Genomic DNA, 18,411 nt, shown 5'->3' with positions numbered 1-18,411 from the left:
ATGTGAGATTTCTCTTCAGTATATCAGGCATGAACATGAAAGATTGGAATTCCTTAACATCAGCAGGTCATCCCATCAATGTTGTCCATGAAAGTATATTGTCTCCTTATATTCTTCATTTGTTGATCTTGCTGTACAATTTTGCCTGGCATGATAATGCAGGGGATGGGGGCTGTTTTAGTGTAGTGTTAGAGTCCCTACCTCTCGACCAGGAGGTCTGGTTTCAACTAGGCAAAAGTTGAGTACTGCAGATGCTGGAAACCAGATTTTAAATTAGAGTGGTGCTGGAAAAGCACAGCAGGTCAGGCAGCATCCGTGGAGCAGGAAAATCAACGTTTCAGGCAAAAGCCCTTCATCAGGAATAGAGGCAGGGAGCCTCCAGGGGGGGAGAGATAAGTTTGAGGGGGGTGGGGTGGGGGTTAGCTGGGGAGAAGGTAGCGAAGAGTACAATATGTGAATGGGGGGGTGGGGATGGAGGTGATAGGTCAGCGAGGAGGGTGGGATGGGGGAAGGTAGCAAAGTGTACAATAGGTGAATGGGTGGGGCTGATAGGTGGGAAGGGAGATTGGCAGGTAGGACAGGTCATGAGGACAGTGCTGAGCTGGAAGGTTGGAACTGGGGTAAGGTGGGGGGGGAGGGGAAATGAGGAAACTGGTGAAGTTCCTGTCTTCTCCAGAGATGTTTAATAATATCTCTGAACACGTTGATTCAAAAACATCCACATGAGAGTAACAGGAAGGCAGAGTAAATATATGTGAACAGGTTGCACCTTACATCTGCATGCTTGATGTCCCCTTGCTTTCTTAATGATTAAGGAAATGAGCGTCCTGACTACTTTGGGATTGAGTCAGGAGAGAAGGATATTTGTCTATTTGATATTTGACAAAATAATTGGGTCCAGTAGGGAAATGAATAGACACTGCTAAAGAATGTGATAGACCACATGTGAAATGTACTAAATATGTCCTTCCAATCAGTGAGTGAAGAGTGTCAGTTGACAGTCTTGACAAGACTGTCCTCTTTCCTGTCCTCTGGGGGAGCTGTCCAGGAGGTTTACAGTGGTAACCAGGTGTCCTTTGTAACTGTAACCTTGTTGTGTGGGTTATTGCTTTAGCCAGTTTTGCTGTACAGTAGGCAATAGTTTTCATAACTGATTGTGGAACTTCAGGGAGCTGGGAAAGGGAGTAACAAAATAGATCCACTTAATTCAAGCCATCAATTCACCCTCAAACCTAAATGTGAAGCACACCAGTAATCAGAGGTTACTCTCCATGACATGCCTGACATACTCCTAGTTATGTAGTTCAATGGTAGTTAAATGGTGGAAACAGATTAGATTTGTTACAACAGATTCAGCTGGTATATAAAACATGAACCACGCAAATAAAATCCATTGAGTTTTTAAATTCTGCTGTTGCTTTAGTGAAACAATTGTCTTGTATATCAACAAAGACAGACTGAAGTAACCCAAAATAAGACATGGGAGTTTGGCTGTTCACAAATATTCTTGCAATTCTCATGTGGGGCTATCTTTGAACTGGAAAGGATGTTATACTGATCATCTAGAGGCAGGTCAGTAGACATAAATGTATCAGATGTTCAAAGGCCGGTTTCAAACAATACGATGGTGTCAGACGTCCATGCCAGTAATGTGTCAAACAGGAAATATGTGATAAAAGGCCAAAGTGTCATTGTGCTTGTATATTAGAGGTCATGAGTATATGTTAAATTTTTTTTCTTCCACATTATGTTTTTGCAAAAGCAAATGACTACCTGGCAATCAGCCACCATTTCCTGAATAACTGAGCAGGGAATATTTATGTCAGATGTCAGATTCTTTTCATGCTCATGGGTCTTGGCAGGAAATGGTTTTCTGTGGGACAGGAAGCAATTGGAAGTATTTCAAATCAAATGCAATGAATTAATGAGAGTCAGCAGAGGCTCCCTCTCGGAGAACAGTGGCATAAGACAAGCACACACACAACAAAATTCCCACTGCATCTTTCTGTTGCCTCCAATGATACATAGCTTGAGACTACTCCCAACTTCATGACGACCATGCTGTAAATGTGTTACGGGCACAATAGAGTATCTGGGTGGGTGTGCCTGGCAATGATTGAGGGTTCAGATGATTTATATAAAAATTAATCGTACTAGCTACAGGAGCCATTGCTGGAGTCCTTCAGGGGAGTGTCCTAAGCCCAGCTATTTTCAGATGTTTCATTAATGACCTTCCCTCCATCATAAGGTCAGAAGTGGAGATGTTTGCTGCACAAAATCAGCATCCGTTGCGACTCCTAAGATACGGAAGCAATCCATGTCCAAATGCAGTATGACATGGACAACGTTCAGGATTCGGCTGAGAAATGGCAAGTGACCATCATCTCTTGACATCCAACGGCATTACCATCACTGAATCGCCCACTACCAATGATCTGGGGTCACCATTGCCCAGAAACTAAACTGGACTAGATAAAAGAAATAAAGTTGAATACAAGAGCACATCAGAGTCTAGTGATACTGCAGTAAATAATTCCCTTCCTGACTCCCCAAGCCTGTCCACCATCTACAAGGCACAAATCAGGAATGAATGTGATGCAATATTCCCCACTTGCCAGGAAGGATGCAGCTCCAACAACAGTCAAGAAGCTTGACACCATCCAGGACAAAGCAACCTACTTGATTGGCATTGACTCCCTCTGTCACTGACACTTGGTAGCCACAGTGCGTACTATTTACAAGATGCACTGCAGAAATTCACCAAAGCTCCTGAGACAGTTTCTTCCAAGCCTGCAACCGCTGGTACCTAGAAGGACAAGGACAACAGATACATGGAAATACCATCCCTCCAAGCCACTCATCACCTGACTTCAGTTCAATCTATGTCAGTGAGTCAGAATTCTGGAGATCCTGCCCGAACAGCATTGTGGATCTATCTTCACCATGTGGTACAAGAAGGCAGCTCTCCATCACCTTCTCAATGTCAGTTGGGTCTGGGCAATAAATGCTGGTCAAGCTAGCAATGTCCACTTCCCAGGAATGAACAAATTACAGGGTATGATATTTCAGTCCCAGATTGATAGTGAAGGAAGCTTGTTGGAGAGAGATTATATACGTTGGATACTTTCCCATTGGGAACGTTGAGAGGATGTGATTGCAGCTTTTAGGATTCTAAATCGTGAGACAATGTCCAGTTGTTTTCCATATCCTGAATGGCTGAACCAGAGGATATGCTGTTCAAAGGAAAAATACAAAGTGGGAGGTGTGAACTTTAAACTGACAGCTTCAGGTACATGTCTGGTTTTTATCTCTGACTTGAGATTACTAACTAGTTCATACAGAACAACATCGAGCTGAGTTGTAAAATTGACATTCTCCTTGATTTTGTGACTGAAGTTAAAACTTTTCCTGACAGAGGGGCATTGGATAAGAATCCAAAACCAGACCGTTTTGAGAACATGGAGCTTAGTAGCACAGGGAGTGATTCAAGAAAATAATATGCTGCCTTTAGGGGGAGGTTAGTGAGACAGATGAACAGAAGGAAACTGCTAGGTTCAGATGAGGATTGGAGGAGGCTCCAAGCAGTATGTAAATGGGTTGGTTGTGCCAAGTGACCTGTATTTTGTGTAATATACCCTTCAAAACAAGAACTGGCACCCAATATTACATCTCTATCCTGTAATCCACCATCTTGTATTTGTGTCCTCTGGATTTTAGGGTGTTTAAATTGAATAAGTGAACACTTACATAATCTCACAATTACGATTGTGATTCAGGATTTATTTCTTCTTTTACTTTTCTCCTCTTAGGTTTTAAGGGTCAGAACTGTGAAATTAACATCGATGACTGCCCTGATCACAAGTGCATGAATGGAGGAACCTGTGTCGATGGTGTAAACACCTACAACTGCCAGTGTACACCAGAATGGACAGGTATGTCAGCAAGTGCAAGGAACAGAAACATCTTAACTTGTGACTCATGGTAACCACTATACCTAGTTCAGGTGGCAAAAGAGCTTGTATCCTGAAGCCTATTTTTTAAAATGAAAATCACATCATTAGTACTTCTTCTTAGGTAGCCCCTTGTGCTCAAAAGTAACTTACTTCCAGACTAGAAATGAGCTCTCAGGTGACTGAAGAGTCCCCTGCATGACCTGCACTCTCTGTCATGGCTGTATTGTGGGAGAGGGAGGATGAGGCAGATACTGATTGGGAGAATGGGAAGTGGGATTGCAGAGGTACCACACCCTCCTTTCTTTGATAGCGCTTCACCACAGTTTCCATCAGTAATGAGACCCGAGGTGCACAGGTCCTTCCCAGGTCCATTCCCTCCACCTTTTGGTCAACCTGGGCCAGGGTCCCCCCAGGTGTCAATGAGGATATTACATTTTTTTTCAAGGACCCTTTGAGGATATCCATGAAGTGTTTCCTCTGCCCTCCTGGGACTCTCTGGCTGTATCAAAGCTCTGAGTAGAGCGCATGCTTTGGGAGTCCTGTGCCAGGTATATGGATGAGGTGGCCTGCCTGGTGATGCTGATCGATTATGGGCAACATTCCAATGCTAGGGATGTTGGACTGAGAGAGATGTTGGGCTGACTGGTGTGCCTATCCTGGGGGTCGGGGTACATGCCTGCATGCGTGTTGCCTTAGGAGTGGGTACGGCTCCAGGGCTGATGCTGTTGGTCTGACCTGAGGCCACTCTTCTTACTTGGCCAGCTGGAACCTCAGGACCTGTCTCCTCTTTTGTTTGAGGTTTGCTTCTGCGACCAACCAAACGATCCCATTCCCACTCAAGCTCCTCCAACTGGGAAAATCAAGTTAATCCAGTATCCAGGAAAGGATGACTTTTTTCATTTATGTAGCATCTATCGCAGCCATAGGATTTCCCAAATTCCTTTGTGGGCAGTCAGATCCTTCAGATCAAGAAAAGAGAGTGCTGGAAATTCTCAGCAGGACAGGTAACATGTATGAGTGAGGGAGTGGTTTTGATCAGTACTGAATTGTGTTTCAGGTGTAGTCGCTATAACAATGTAGAGAATAAATTTCCAATCTGTGACCAGTAAGAACAATGAAGTAAATGACCAGACAATCTGTTGCACTGTTGTCGGAGAGCAATGCATGTTGACCAGGACACTAGGGAGTGTAGCACCTTCCCTCAGCACTGGATGTGGATATGAACTGTTCTCAGTCTGAAAACCTAAAGTACGCTTGTGTTCGGTTCTTGTGTTCACTGAGATGGAGAACATTAGTGCCAGGGAATAAAACCCAGCGGGTTATGCATTATCTGGAAAATATTCACACATCAAAAAGAAACTCTGCAGAGAATAAAACCAACTGACAGTTACCTAGGTTTTAGATGGGGTAAAGGCACACGTTAAATGACTAAAATGTGGGGACCTGTGGGGACAAGCCAAGCAGCAAGACTGACAGATCCATGCTCTCAGGATTATACCATACAGCCAAGGTCCCACACTCCTCCATCAATAAGGGAATCTAAAGTATATAGCATTCTAATTCAGTCATAGTTTAGTGAAATATTCTTTAATTTTACAAATAACAGAGAAGGTACTACATTGACCAATAAATAGTGCTGCCATCAGTCTTTGTACAGTTTGATTTGAGTTGAAGATTTACCATTCTGTGCTCTTTGTATCCCTTAACCAACATTGCAAGGCCATTGGGAGAATCCAATTCCCACACCAGACATCCTTACAAAGAGCAAAAACAAAGTACTGTGGAAGCAGGAAATCTGAAATAAAAATGTTTTGGGTCAATGATGTTTCAACAGCCTTTCCTTACCAGTTCTGCCAAAGGTCATTGAACTGTTTCTGTCTCTGCAGTGTTGCTGGGCTGACGGCATGTTTTCCACTATTTTCTGGTATTAAACTGGCAACTGAGTCTAACTGAGAATGCTCATTTGTAGGCAATAGGAATTACGTAAATAAGGAAAGGAGGTGGGGTGAGCTGATAGAAGCTTTCAGTGGCATGACAGAATTCAACAGGGTTAGCAGAGGGAAGATATTCCACTTGCATGGAGACCAAAACTATAGGATGATCAGTATAAGATAGTCACTAATAAATCCAAAAGATAACGGAGAAAAAACTTCTTTACCCAGAGAATGTGGAACTCTGCTCCCCAGGAATGATTGAGGTAAATAACAGAGGCGTATTTAAGCTGAAGCTAGAGAAACATATGTGCACAGAAAGACTTGGTGACAGACAGATGATGGGAGTTCCACGGGGCTTGTGGAGCTTAAACACTAGCTGAATCGACTGCTTGTGCACTCTAAACCCTATTATTCCTTGGAGGAACTTAGCTGAGGGCTTGTTGGTTAATGCGTACCATCAAACTGGATTAAGACAGATCCTCACTGTAAAAAAAATCTGTGCTAGATTGCTGCAATTCTCAAATTACTCCTTGCTTGGAATGATTGAGAAGTAGAAATGCCTGTTGCCTGTGACCTCTTGTGAATTGTGCCCTTTCCAGGTCAGTTTTGCACAGAGGACGTAGACGAGTGCCACCTGCAACCCAACGCTTGCCATAATGGAGGAACTTGCTCCAACATCCCTGGCGGCCACACCTGTGTATGTGTCAATGGTTGGACAGGAGATGACTGCAGTGAGAATATCGACGACTGTGCCAATGCAGTGTGCTTCAATGGAGCCACGTGCCACGATCGGGTGGCATCCTTTTTCTGTGAATGTCGCATCGGAAAGACGGGTAACCATCAAGACTGGCATTGGCCACAAGCGTACTCTTGGCGTACCTGTTTCTTTTGATTGGTTTCAGAATGTGGGCATCACTGGCACTTATTGCTCATCCCTAGTGGGCCTGTTGCAAAGATGGTGCTGGTCAGCTGTGTTGTTGAATAGGTAGTTCCAGAACTTATACACAGCAGCAGTGAAAGAATGGTGCTAGGTTTCTAAGTTGAGACATCATGCAACTTGGAGGGATCATGAGAGGCTGTTGTGTTTCCATGCATCTACTCCTTGTCATCAGGAGGGACTGGAGAGAACCCAGAGATTAAATAGCCAATTGTAATGTCATTCAGTGCCTATAAAAACATACCCCGGACGGAGTCTGAACATACAGGAGAGGTGGGAAATATACAGATCAGTAAGACAACTTATTGAATGTTTGCAATCAGGCACAGTACCTTCTATGATTTTAGCATTCTTCTGATGTTTTATTTCTCATGACTGGGCTGAAAGGTGTGTGAGTGATATATATTAATATTATATTTTAGATTACTTACAGTGTGGAAACAGGCCCTTCGGCCCAACAAGTCCACACCGCCCCGCCGAAGCGCAACCCATCCATACCCCTGCATTTACCCCTTACCTAACACTACGGGCAGTTTAGCGTGGCCAATTCACCTGCCCTGCACATCTTTGGACTGCGGGAGGAAACCGGAGCACCGGGAGGAAACCCACGCAGACACGGGGAGAACGTGCAAACTCCACACAGTCAGTCGCCTGAGGCGGGAATTGAACCCAGGTCTCTGGCGCTGTGAGGCAGCAGTGCTAACCACTGTGCCACCGTGCCGCCCACTTTGGATTTCAAACTAGTGGTGTATGGGCATTCATGTTTTTGTTGTGAACAGTCAGTCTTTTCAGAACCATGGTTTTAAACCAATACATGTCAGAAAGCAGATGACTGAAGGCCTCCTGGACTGATCTGGAAAGTTAGTTTATATTGTCAGGATTTATGACGAGGAAAAAAACGCATTAAGCCATTAGATTAACTGAAACTAAGGTGATCTTTAATTCAGTTAAAAGCTTCTGAATTCATTTCGAAGGACAGCTGATTGAAGTCAGGTGTAATATTAGTTTCTGCTATAAAAATGAGTTTGGTCAGAGCAGTCCAGGGAATAAGTATAAGGGTTTCAGGTTGTGAAAATCTTCAAACTGGAGTGTTTGATCAGAAATCTGCATTGGTTATTTTAAGATAAGAAAGGCTAATGGTTTGAGGATTCAAGGAAAACACTTCAAAGCTCATGGGATAGGAACAGAGAAGAAAAACAGTTAAATCAAATTTAAAGACTGGGCCGGGAGGGGAATTTCGGTTTGAGTAACTTTAAAGTAATGTTGCTGAGAAGTAGATGGGGCTTTATTTTTCTGGGTGTTTTGAAACCTTTTAAGTTATATTATATGTTGAAATCTTTTTTTGTTTTTTTCTTTTGAATCCAAATCTGCGGCCTTGTGTGTTTTGGTGCAGTAAAAGATCACCATGTGATCTATCAAGCCAGATTTCATTCTGACTTGTCCAGTGGTAACATCAGCTGGGATTGAAGTGCCACTGACATCACATGTAGGAACTGGTAACATTCACAAAGCAACTGGGTCTTCCCAGGTTTTCTCAACCCTTCTGTTATTGACTTGCAGGCCTCCTATGCCACCTCGATGATGCCTGTGTCAGCAACCCTTGTCATGAGGGGGCTATCTGTGATACCAACCCAGTAACTGGGCAAGCCATCTGCACATGTCCCTCAGGATTCACAGGACCAGCCTGTAACCAGGATGTTGATGAGTGCTCAATAGGTATGCTCTCGTTAATTAATTTGGAAAGTGGTGACGAGTGAGAGTGTGTGGGTTTCTTGATCTATCACATCTCTCATTACTGGGGTGTTGGGTTGGCAGAGGCTGGCAACTTCTGGGTCCTAAAGTCCATTGTTTGAGGCCAGCTTCTCAGCAAGTCCAACGATGAGAAGGTAAGTCAGTTTTATCTTCCTGTCATGAGGTGAGGGCTCACGGGAGAGGGCAGTTGTGAGGGAGTTGGACGCAAAGGGGATGGCTGTCAGAGTTTGCCCCTTTGTCCCCTAATCCGTGCCTATAATTTAAAAGGGCCCAGCTCTAAGCCAGCACGCCTGGGTTTCCCAGTGGGGAAACTAGCCACCTTTCTCACCCTTAGGTAGTTAAGGAGGTGGTGAGCAGGGGCTCCTCAGTAGCCATTAGTTGACCACATAAGGGTCTTTGTTGTTGGAATGACAAAAACATTCCCATTGGATCTTCTTAAATATCTGGCACTTAACTGCAGAGGTGGCAAGAAGGGGCGAGCTGTTTTCCAGGGCTAACTATGTGAGATGTTCTTCAGAGGGTCAGTGCAGTCTCAATGGATGGAATGGCCTCTTTCTGCACTGTGGGAATTCTATGATTCAGTCTATGATTAGTTTTCCTTCTTGCCAGCTCCAGAAAAGGTAAAGTGCACCCTATGTTTTCTAGTCTCTGACTTCAGGGGGCATGGCCATTTAAATTAAAGCTCATCAGTTCAAGAAGAATTTGTCTGCACAAAGGATAAAGGGATGATAGTGGTGTGGTGGTAATGTCATTGGTTTAAATTTCTAGGCTAAAGCTCTGGGGACGCACGGTGTAGACTGATTAAGTTCCTAAATCTAGACCGCAAAGCCAGTATCAGCAAACATCAGACTCATGTGGCACAGATGCTGTGGGCTGAGTGGTCACCTTCTACACTTACAGCAGGTCTGTGGGAGTCTGGAACTCACCCCACCACATGGAAAATTTCATTATTGATTAGTGTTTTTGTTGGTCAGATACGCTAATGGTCAGTCAACCAAGGACAGAGTTAGGAAACTGATCAGTTGTAATTCAACAGCAGTGGAACAAGGTGGAGGGGGTTAAAAGGCCTGGTCATGGTTTTTCTCTGATCCTGTATATTTCTATTCTTTATGAAACTCTTCCATTCTAGGCCAGGATATGAGCTCAAAGGTCAAGGCTATGCTCCACTGTAATACTAAGGGGGTGCTGCACTGTCAGGGGTGCTGTCTCTACTCTCGGGAAAGGAAAGAAATGAGTAAAGGGTTTGGGGAAGGAAGGGGGGGGGTGAGGGAGAAATGCAGTGTTGAATTTCCTTTTTGCTTCTTGCTGCCTGACACTTCAAGGGAGTTATTATCTTCAGAGTGTGAGCTTCAATGGAGATTTGCATTTGAGAAAGGCCACATAGACAGCGAGACTGAAAATAAAAGGAAAATTGCACAAACAGTAACAGTTTGAAGCTGTTGTGTTTTGTGTGTAGCTAGTGGAGCAGTGTCACTGTAAAGATTGGATAGAGAAGAAACCCACCCTGAGATTAGTTTCAGAACTCAAAGCTAATGGGATGCGATGGTGAGAGGGGCTGGCTATGTGCTTGGAATTTTAATACACCTTTTGGATGAGGTGTTAAACTGAGGTGCTGTCTACTCTCTCAGGAGAACGTAAAAGATCCCATGTCATTTCTTCACAGGTGAGGTATTGTTCACCTATGGAATGGCCAATATTTATCACTCAAGTAAAATTGCAAAACCAGATCATGTTGTAGTTATCATATGGACACAAATTGGCTGAACCCTGTTTTTCCTTCATTAAAACAATGACTATAGTTCATAGAGTCCTCGGAATTTAAGTTTTAAACAGGCTGTTTGGCCCTTTGTGTCGATACTAGCAGCTAAATTCCATTTTTGGGCTCTCGGTCCCTAGCATTGTAGTTTACAGGACTTCAAGTCTGAACATTCTTAAATGGTATAAGAGTTTTTGCTTTGACCATACTTTAAGATAGTGAGTTTTGGATATCCTCACCACCCTCAAATTTCTCTTTGAACCCTTTCCAAGCCTCCTGTCTCATGCCAAATCCATGGCCCTGGTTATCAAACTTTCAACCAAGATGAATTGGGGTCTCCTATCCATTTTATCTCGACCCGTCCACATTTTATCCACTTCAGTTATGTCTTCCCTCAGCCTCTTCCATGCCAAATAATACAACCATGGCTTAGTCAATCTTTTCTCACAACTGACATTTTCTTCAAAAGGTGCTTCATTGGCTAAAAAGCATTTTGAGGTGTACAGTGGTCCTGAAAAGTGCTATTTAAATGCAATTTTTCTTTTGTTATTTCCTGCTCCTTGAAGACCTTTGCCTTGATAGCTCTCCCCAACTTAAAAGTCTACTTATTTGACTATGTCTTCAGATGCCAGCTTGCAATTGTAGCACTCGATGCATGCATTTGTACAGTATTTACCTGGAAATCTTACTAGCTTCAATGTTGTACAGTGCAGAAGGGTTACGAGGACTGAGTACTCCATCTGTTTGATTCTCTGTTGTTTAAAGGTGCCAATCCATGTGAGCACTTTGGAAAATGTGTGAATACTGAAGGCTCGTTTCAGTGCCAGTGTGGAAACGGATACACAGGGCCCCGCTGTGAGACTGACATCAATGAGTGCTTGTCCATGCCCTGTCAGAATGATGCTACCTGCCTGGACCGAATTGGAGAGTTCACATGCATCTGTATGCCAGGTAAGGAGCCCAGTACAGGAAACGTTACGACTAATTGAACAGTAAAGGTGTTCCTTTTAAAAGGTGCTAATCAAGTATATTCCCATTCAGTTCAATCAGAACAAAGCACAGAAGAACAGTAAACAAAAATAGAGTAATTGGAAAATTGGTTATGAACTTGGAATGCAAAACAGGTGGAACTGCATTTTGAGCCTTTTATATAGGATGTGCTTCAGGATGCTTGTGGTGGAGTGGTAGTATCTCTACCTCTAGATCTGGGGACCTGGGTTCAAGCCCTCCATGCTCCGGAGCTATGTAACAATGTCTGTGAACAGGTTGGTTAGAACATCTCTATTGGGTATGCTTGAAGGGCTTCATGTGCTTGCCTCTGAGCCAGGTGACCAGGCTTCAAGTCCTACCTGCTCCCAGAGGTGTGTTGTAATATCTCTGAGTGGGCTGATCAGAAAATATCTCCTGTTGGTTGTGCTTGATGGTTTGTCCTGTTGATGCGAGCAGTTAATCGGGCACTATCCTTTTGTGTCACTACCCATGTCCAATTATATTGCTGCTGTTTCTGGGTATGTTAGCACTTGCCTGCGAGTTCCCTGGTTAACTTAATTCTTCACAGGCGATCAGGCTTGGCTCCTGCTCCTGTGCTGAGTTGGTTAATCTCAGTTTAGGCAGTGGTTGTGCCACAGCTATTCCTGGGCATTACCAGTCTAAAGGTAGCATCCAGGAGCAAGACCCTCTTAGCCCCTCGAGCTTGCTCTGCAATTCAGTAAGATAAATAAATAAGATCTTTGCTGACTTGGTGTGGCCTTAACTCCCCTTTCGTGCTTGCCTCCCTCCAAATCTTGATTCCTTTGTCTGTCAAAACTCTAACTAAATTTAGCTTTGGATATATCCAATGTTCGAGCTCCACTGTTCTCTGGAGAGAGGATTCCATTGACCACTGACCCTCCGAGAGAAAAAATTCCCTTCCTCTCCTCAACTGACATCAAAGGATTTGAGGATAGCCCAGAATGATGGCATTGAGGTAGATGATCAGTCATGATCTAGAATAGCAGAATCCTGAATGGCCTCCTGTCTTTCTGTCTCAGAGCCCCCTTATTTAAAATTCTCGACCTCCCGACAATGGGAAACAAAATGCCAGCCCTCGGCCTGTCACAAATAAACCCTTAGTATTGGCATCTTCCATTCTTCTGTACTCCAATGGGTATTTTAGCTCCTGCCTGAGATAAGGTTTAGAGGCTAGTGTTCCTGACTCAGTTTGGCCTTGTTGGAAAATTCACAAATCTCAAGGGTAAGGATCAGATTGAGTACTACAGCCCAAGAACCAGGTGAGTTTTGAAATTCAGTGACGACTTTAGGGAGCTATCATCATGGATCGAATGGCTTTTGGCTGATTGCTGTTCTTGGGAAAGTAAAAAAAAAGCATGTGGCTGAAGGTATGAGGGATGGTGGGGCGAGGGGAGTGGAGAGAGAAAACAAATACAATGTGGAAACTTTTTCTTTGCTGCCTGACACTCAGAAGGAGTCATTATACTCAGGCTGCGAGTTTCAATGGAGATTTACATTTGAGAAAGGGCCACATAGACAGCTAGGCTGAAAATAAAAGGAAAATCACACAAATGGTAACAGTTTGAAGCTGTTGTGTTGGTGCGGCGCGCTAGTGTGTAGTGTCGCTTTAAGGATGTGTTCTGGAGAAAAAAAGCACCTCCAGATTAGTTTCAGACCTCGAAGCTGCTGGGAGTTGATGGGGAGATGAGAACGAGACACTGGGTGTGTGCTTGGAATTTTAATACACTGCAGAGTACAGGAGTACTGAGTCTGCACCCTTTCACTGAGGAAATCCTCTTTGTTTGCTTACACACCACATATTGGGAGCCTGAATATTCCCTCCATCATTAATTTCAACCCTTGAGAGTTTGGTGGAGTTTAAATTTTTCCCTGGGGAAAGTTTTTAATAATAAAAAATAAATTGCTCGACTTGTAATGATATGGTCTGGAGGGAGAGGCATTGTACTTCAGCACGAAATGGTTAGGGGAGGGAAGTGTGCATCAGCAGGTACCCCCCTGCACTGTACAAACAAGGAGTCTCCTGCAAAAAGTACATCCTCTGATCCTTTTATAGATGCATCCATTCCAATGCAACACTGTAACAGGATGCTGTGCAGCTCCAGCACCAGATAGAGTCACACAGTTGTAGAGCTGTACAGCACAGAAGCAGAGCCTTCGGTCCAACTTGTCAATGCCAATCAGATATCCTAAACTAATCTAGTCTCATTTGTCAGCGTTTGTCCTATTTCCCTCTAAAACCATCCTATTCATATACCCATACAGCTGCCTTTTAAATGTCGTAATCATACCAGATTCTACCACTTTCCCTTGGCAGCTCATTCCATTCGTGTACCATCCTCTGTGTGAAAACGTTGCCCCTTAGTTCCCTTCTATATTCTTCCTCTCAACTCCTATACTCACCTTAAAACTATGCCATGTAGTTTTGCTCCCCCCCCACCCCCCAATCTGGAGAAAAGTCCGTGTCTATTTATCCTGTCCATGCCCCTCATGACTATATAAACCTCTATAAGGTCACCCCTCAGCCTCCGAAGTACCAGGGAAAACTGCCCCAGCCTATTCAACTCGTCCCGATAGCTCAAACCCTCCAATCCTACCAACACCCGAGTAAATCTTTTCTGAACCCTTTCAAGTTTCACAATATCCTTCCGATAGGAGGGGAACCAGAATTACACACAATATTCCAAAAGTGGCCTAACCAACATCCTGTACATCTGCACCATGACTTCCTAACTCCTATATTCAGTGCACTGACCACTAAAGGAAAGCATACTAAATGCCTTCTTCACTATCCTATCTACCTGCGACTCCACTTTCAAGGAGCTATGAACCTGCACTCCAAGGTCTCTTTGTCCAGCAAAACTCCCTGGGACCTAAGCATTAAGTGTATAAGTCCTGCTAAGATTTGCTTTCCCAAAATGCAGCACTTCATATTTATCTAAATTAAACTCCATCTGCCACTCCTCAGCCCATTAGCCCATCTGATCAAGATCCTGTTGTACTCTGAGGTAACCTTCTTTGCTGTCCACTACACCTCCAATTTTAGTGTCATTGGCAAACTTACTAACTATACCTCCTATGTTTACATCCAAATCATTTATATAAATAACGAAAAGTAGAGGCCCCAGCACCGATCCTCGTGGCACTCCACTGGTCACAGGCCTCCAGTCTGAAAGACAACCCTCACCACTACCCTCTGTCTTCTACCTTTGAGCCAGTTCTGTATCCAGATGGCTAGTTTTCCTTCTATCCCGTGTGATCTGATCTTGCTGACCAGTCTCCCATGACAATTCAGGGACATGGTGGAGGGGACCATTTGGGGAAGTGGCTACAAATGAAAGTCTGCGAGTTTCCCACTCCATGTCACTTTTGTTATTTGTGAAAGAGCAAGCCGAAGACGGTGAAAAGTCAGTCAGTTGTTTATCCTGGTGGAGTGGGAGTTACAGCAGTCAATCCTTGATCCTGCCCTCCACTAATGTCTAATTGCAGATACTTTCTAATCAAACTGTTCAGTTATGACAGGCCTCTGAAGCTCGTGGGACTTGAACCCAAGTCTTCTGGCTCAAAATGCTGTTTGGTCACTTTTAATATGGTTACATTGCCAAACTCTCAAAAAATTGAGATAGCACAAAGTAGAGTTGGCTGCAACATGAGAACTTTATTGCACTGCAGGGTTGGCAGTACAAAACTGAGATGTTACAGTGCTCCCATAGACATGATTATATAATTACAGTGTGACCCGTTTACATGGGAAATCTCCACTACAAAAGGAGGACACTGGAATTAATAATAGTCAAAGTGAACGCAGACCTTTGTGTTGTTTACAAACAAGCAAAGGATCCTGTCTAGTACTCACAGTATATCCTATACCAGCTGTTTGACCAGAGGGATGTGATTTGAATGTATCCAATTGCGATGTGTTTTTGAAAAGGTGAGTTGATCGTGACAGCACGACACCCAGTGATAATGTTGTGAGTTTAATGGCAGCAGTATGGAGCAACAGTAGTCATATCTGTAGGGTGCGTGATGTAGCTCCTCAAAATATTGAGGTCATGCTAATGCTGGGTTGCCTAGCACACTTTATCATAAGTCGGGTGGAAAGGATCACTTCAGATAATAATGAAATTCATGAATCTTTATCTGCCTGGTGCTCGGCTACCTTCGGATGAACTGGCCCCCTTTATGATAGAGCTGTTATTCCGTCCAGTCACATGTTCATCAAGTGTGCTTTGAAAACTGGTTGGTTTATACAGATTGAAGGAATGTAATTGAGCCTCAAGTAGTACATTCTCTGTGCAGCACCAGGAAATAATAGACGGGAATGAAAACTTACTTAGGGATTTGTTTTTTTTCCTTAATCCGGTAGAGTTACAGCAGGAACCTTTCTACAGTTGTAGACCAAATTAAGAAACGATAATTAAAACCCCTCTCCCACCCATTTCACACCAAATGTGGAGGTTTGATCATTGGCAGAAAAGATAAAAAGGTCTATATCCCGTGAGCAGGGCTCGGGAAAGGTTAATTATTCAGTGTATTCTATTTTAATGAACCTCCAATTAATCCCATCTTTTGGAATCGGTTTTACGTTACTGTGTAAATAGTCCATTGTGAAGAGACGAGTGTACTGTATGGTGCCAGTGCTTTCAACACAGTCTGCCACTCACATACTACATTACTGTCACGCCAGACAGGGATATGGGGAGCAACAAAGGCACTTACACTCCAGTTGCACTCCTGCGGAAGAATAAAGAGAAAGGGCCCTCATCCTTCTTTGCATAGCTTTCTCTTTGAACCTCACTGTTCTATGGCATTCACTGCCAGTCGTGCTGGCCTGTCTGCCAACAAAGCTGGCCAAAGCTGGTGAATGCTTCCCCAGGCATGAAAGAAGATACCACCACCACCCCCAGGGGTAGGCCCCTCTGTTCATTTACTCAAGGTTTGAGAACCCGGCCTTAGTATTTGAACTGGAGAGAGAGATCGAGAGATAGACTGAAGGAGCCAGAGTGAGGCACATACATACAGACACAAGCAGACTGCATACATGTTAAAGGCATAGGGACGTATGCACGCACACATATACACATGCAAATATTCTCACCCACTCCCAGACTCACTTATACTCTCTCATACACTTACTCTCGCACTTTCACTCACTCTCACACTCCCTTATATCACACTCATACTTACACTCATTGTTTTTTTATATATATATAATATATACACACACACACCTTGCTACTATGATGCACCTTGCTTTCTGCTTGTCTGAATTCGATTCCTAGAGCTGAAATAGGTGTTCCTGAGGACTTTTAGAACAGAGAACAGTATAGCACAGAACAGGCCCTTTGGCCCACGATGTTGTGCTGAGGATTAATCCTAATCTAAAATAAAATAACCTAACCCGCACCCCTCAACTCACTGCTATCCATGTGCATGTCCAGCAGTCGCTTAAATGTCCCCAATGACTCTGCTTCCACCACCACCACTGGCAACGCATTCACAACTGTCTGCATAAAGAAGCTACCTCTGATGTCCCCTCTACACCTTCCTCCTAACACCTTAAAACTAAGACCCCTCGTGGCAGTCAATCCTGCCCTGGGGAAAGTCTCTGGCTATCGACTCTATCCATGCCTCTCATTACCTTGTACACCTCGATCAGGTCACCTTTCTTCCTCCTTCTCTCCAGAGAGAAAGGTCCGAGCTTAGTCACCCTCCCTTTGTCAGACAAATCTTCCAGTCTAGGCAGCAACTTGGTAAACCTTCTTTGCACCCTCTCCAAAGCCGCCACATCTTTCCTATAATAGGGCGACCAGAATTGGACAAAATATTCTAAGTGTGGTCTCACCAGGGACTTGTAGAGCTGTAGCAAAACCTCATGGCTCTTAAACTCAATCCCCCTGTTAATGAAAGCCAAAACACTATGTGCTTTCTTAACAACCGTATCCATTTGGGTGGCAATTTTGAGGGATCTATAACACCAAGATCCCGCTGTTCCTCCACACTGCCAAGAATCCTGTGTTTAATCCTATATTCAGCATTCAAGTTTGATCTTCCAAAATGCATCACTTCGCATTTATCCAGGTTGAACTCCATCTGCCATTTCTCAGCCCTGCTCTGCATCCTGTCTATGTTGCATTGCAACAGCCCTTGATACTATCAATGACACCTCCAACCTTTTGTGTCATCAGCAAATTTAGTAACCCACCCCTCAACCTCCTCATTCAAGTCATTTATAAAAATTACAAAGAGTTGAGGCCCAAGAACAGAGGCCTGCAGGACACCACTCACCACTGACCTCCAGGCAGAATACTTTCCATCTACAACCACTCTCTGCCTTCTGTCAGCCAACCAATTCTGAATCCCGATAGCCAAATCTCCCTATATCCCATACTTCCTGACTTTATGAATGAGCCTACCATGGGGAACCTTATTAAATGCCTGCTGAAGTCCATATACACTGCATCCACTGCCTGACCTAAATCAACCTGTCTTGTCACCTCCTTAACGAACTCAAAAAGATTGGAGAGGCATGACCTGCCCCTTCCAAAAACATTGCTGACTGTTTTTAATCACGCTGTGCTTCGCCAAATTGTCATAAATCCTATCTCTAAGAATTTTTTCCAAAATCTTGCTGACCACAGACGTAAGACTGACTGGACTATAATAGCCAGGGATTTTCCTATTACCCTTCTTGAAAAGAGGAACAACATTTTCCTCCCTCAAATCATCTGCTACAACTCCCGTGGAGAGTGAGAAATATGTTCGCCAGCAGCTTAGGAACCTCCTTTCTTGCTTCCCTGAGCAACCTAGATAAATCTAGTCTGGCCCTGGGGACTTACTTACCTTAATGTTTGTCAAAATTTCCAGCACATCAACTTTCTCAATCTCGATCTGTTCAAGCCAGTATCCCAGGTCTTCAAAGTTCTCATTCACAATCAGGTCCCTTTCCTTAGCGAAAACCGAAGTAAAAATCTCATGAGGGCTTCCCTTATCTGCTCAGACTCCACACACAGGTTCCCTGTGCTATCCCTGACCAGTCCTACCTTCTCCCTGATCATTCTCTTATTCCTT

General features: G+C 43.9%; 1 protein-coding gene across 3 annotated transcripts in view; it reads left to right on the top strand.

The window, feature by feature from the left end:
• The window catches only part of notch3 (notch receptor 3), a 244,330-nt gene that overhangs the window by 167,693 nt on the left and 58,226 nt on the right, over positions 1-18,411 (top strand). For all 3 annotated transcript variants that reach the window (XM_072564315.1, XM_072564316.1, XM_072564314.1), the window contains exons 5-8: positions 3,810-3,932; positions 6,487-6,720; positions 8,385-8,540; positions 11,098-11,283. In XM_072564315.1, coding sequence (XP_072420416.1) covers positions 3,810-3,932; positions 6,487-6,720; positions 8,385-8,540; positions 11,098-11,283 — 699 coding nt within the window. The remainder of the gene's footprint in view (positions 1-3,809; positions 3,933-6,486; positions 6,721-8,384; positions 8,541-11,097; positions 11,284-18,411) is intronic.

The sequence above is a fragment of the Chiloscyllium punctatum genome, chromosome 46 (genome assembly GCF_047496795.1).
Source record: "Chiloscyllium punctatum isolate Juve2018m chromosome 46, sChiPun1.3, whole genome shotgun sequence".
Lineage (NCBI taxonomy): Eukaryota > Metazoa > Chordata > Chondrichthyes > Orectolobiformes > Hemiscylliidae > Chiloscyllium > Chiloscyllium punctatum.
Note: the sequence above shows the minus strand (reverse complement) of the source record. Positions and strands in the feature narration are given on the sequence as shown.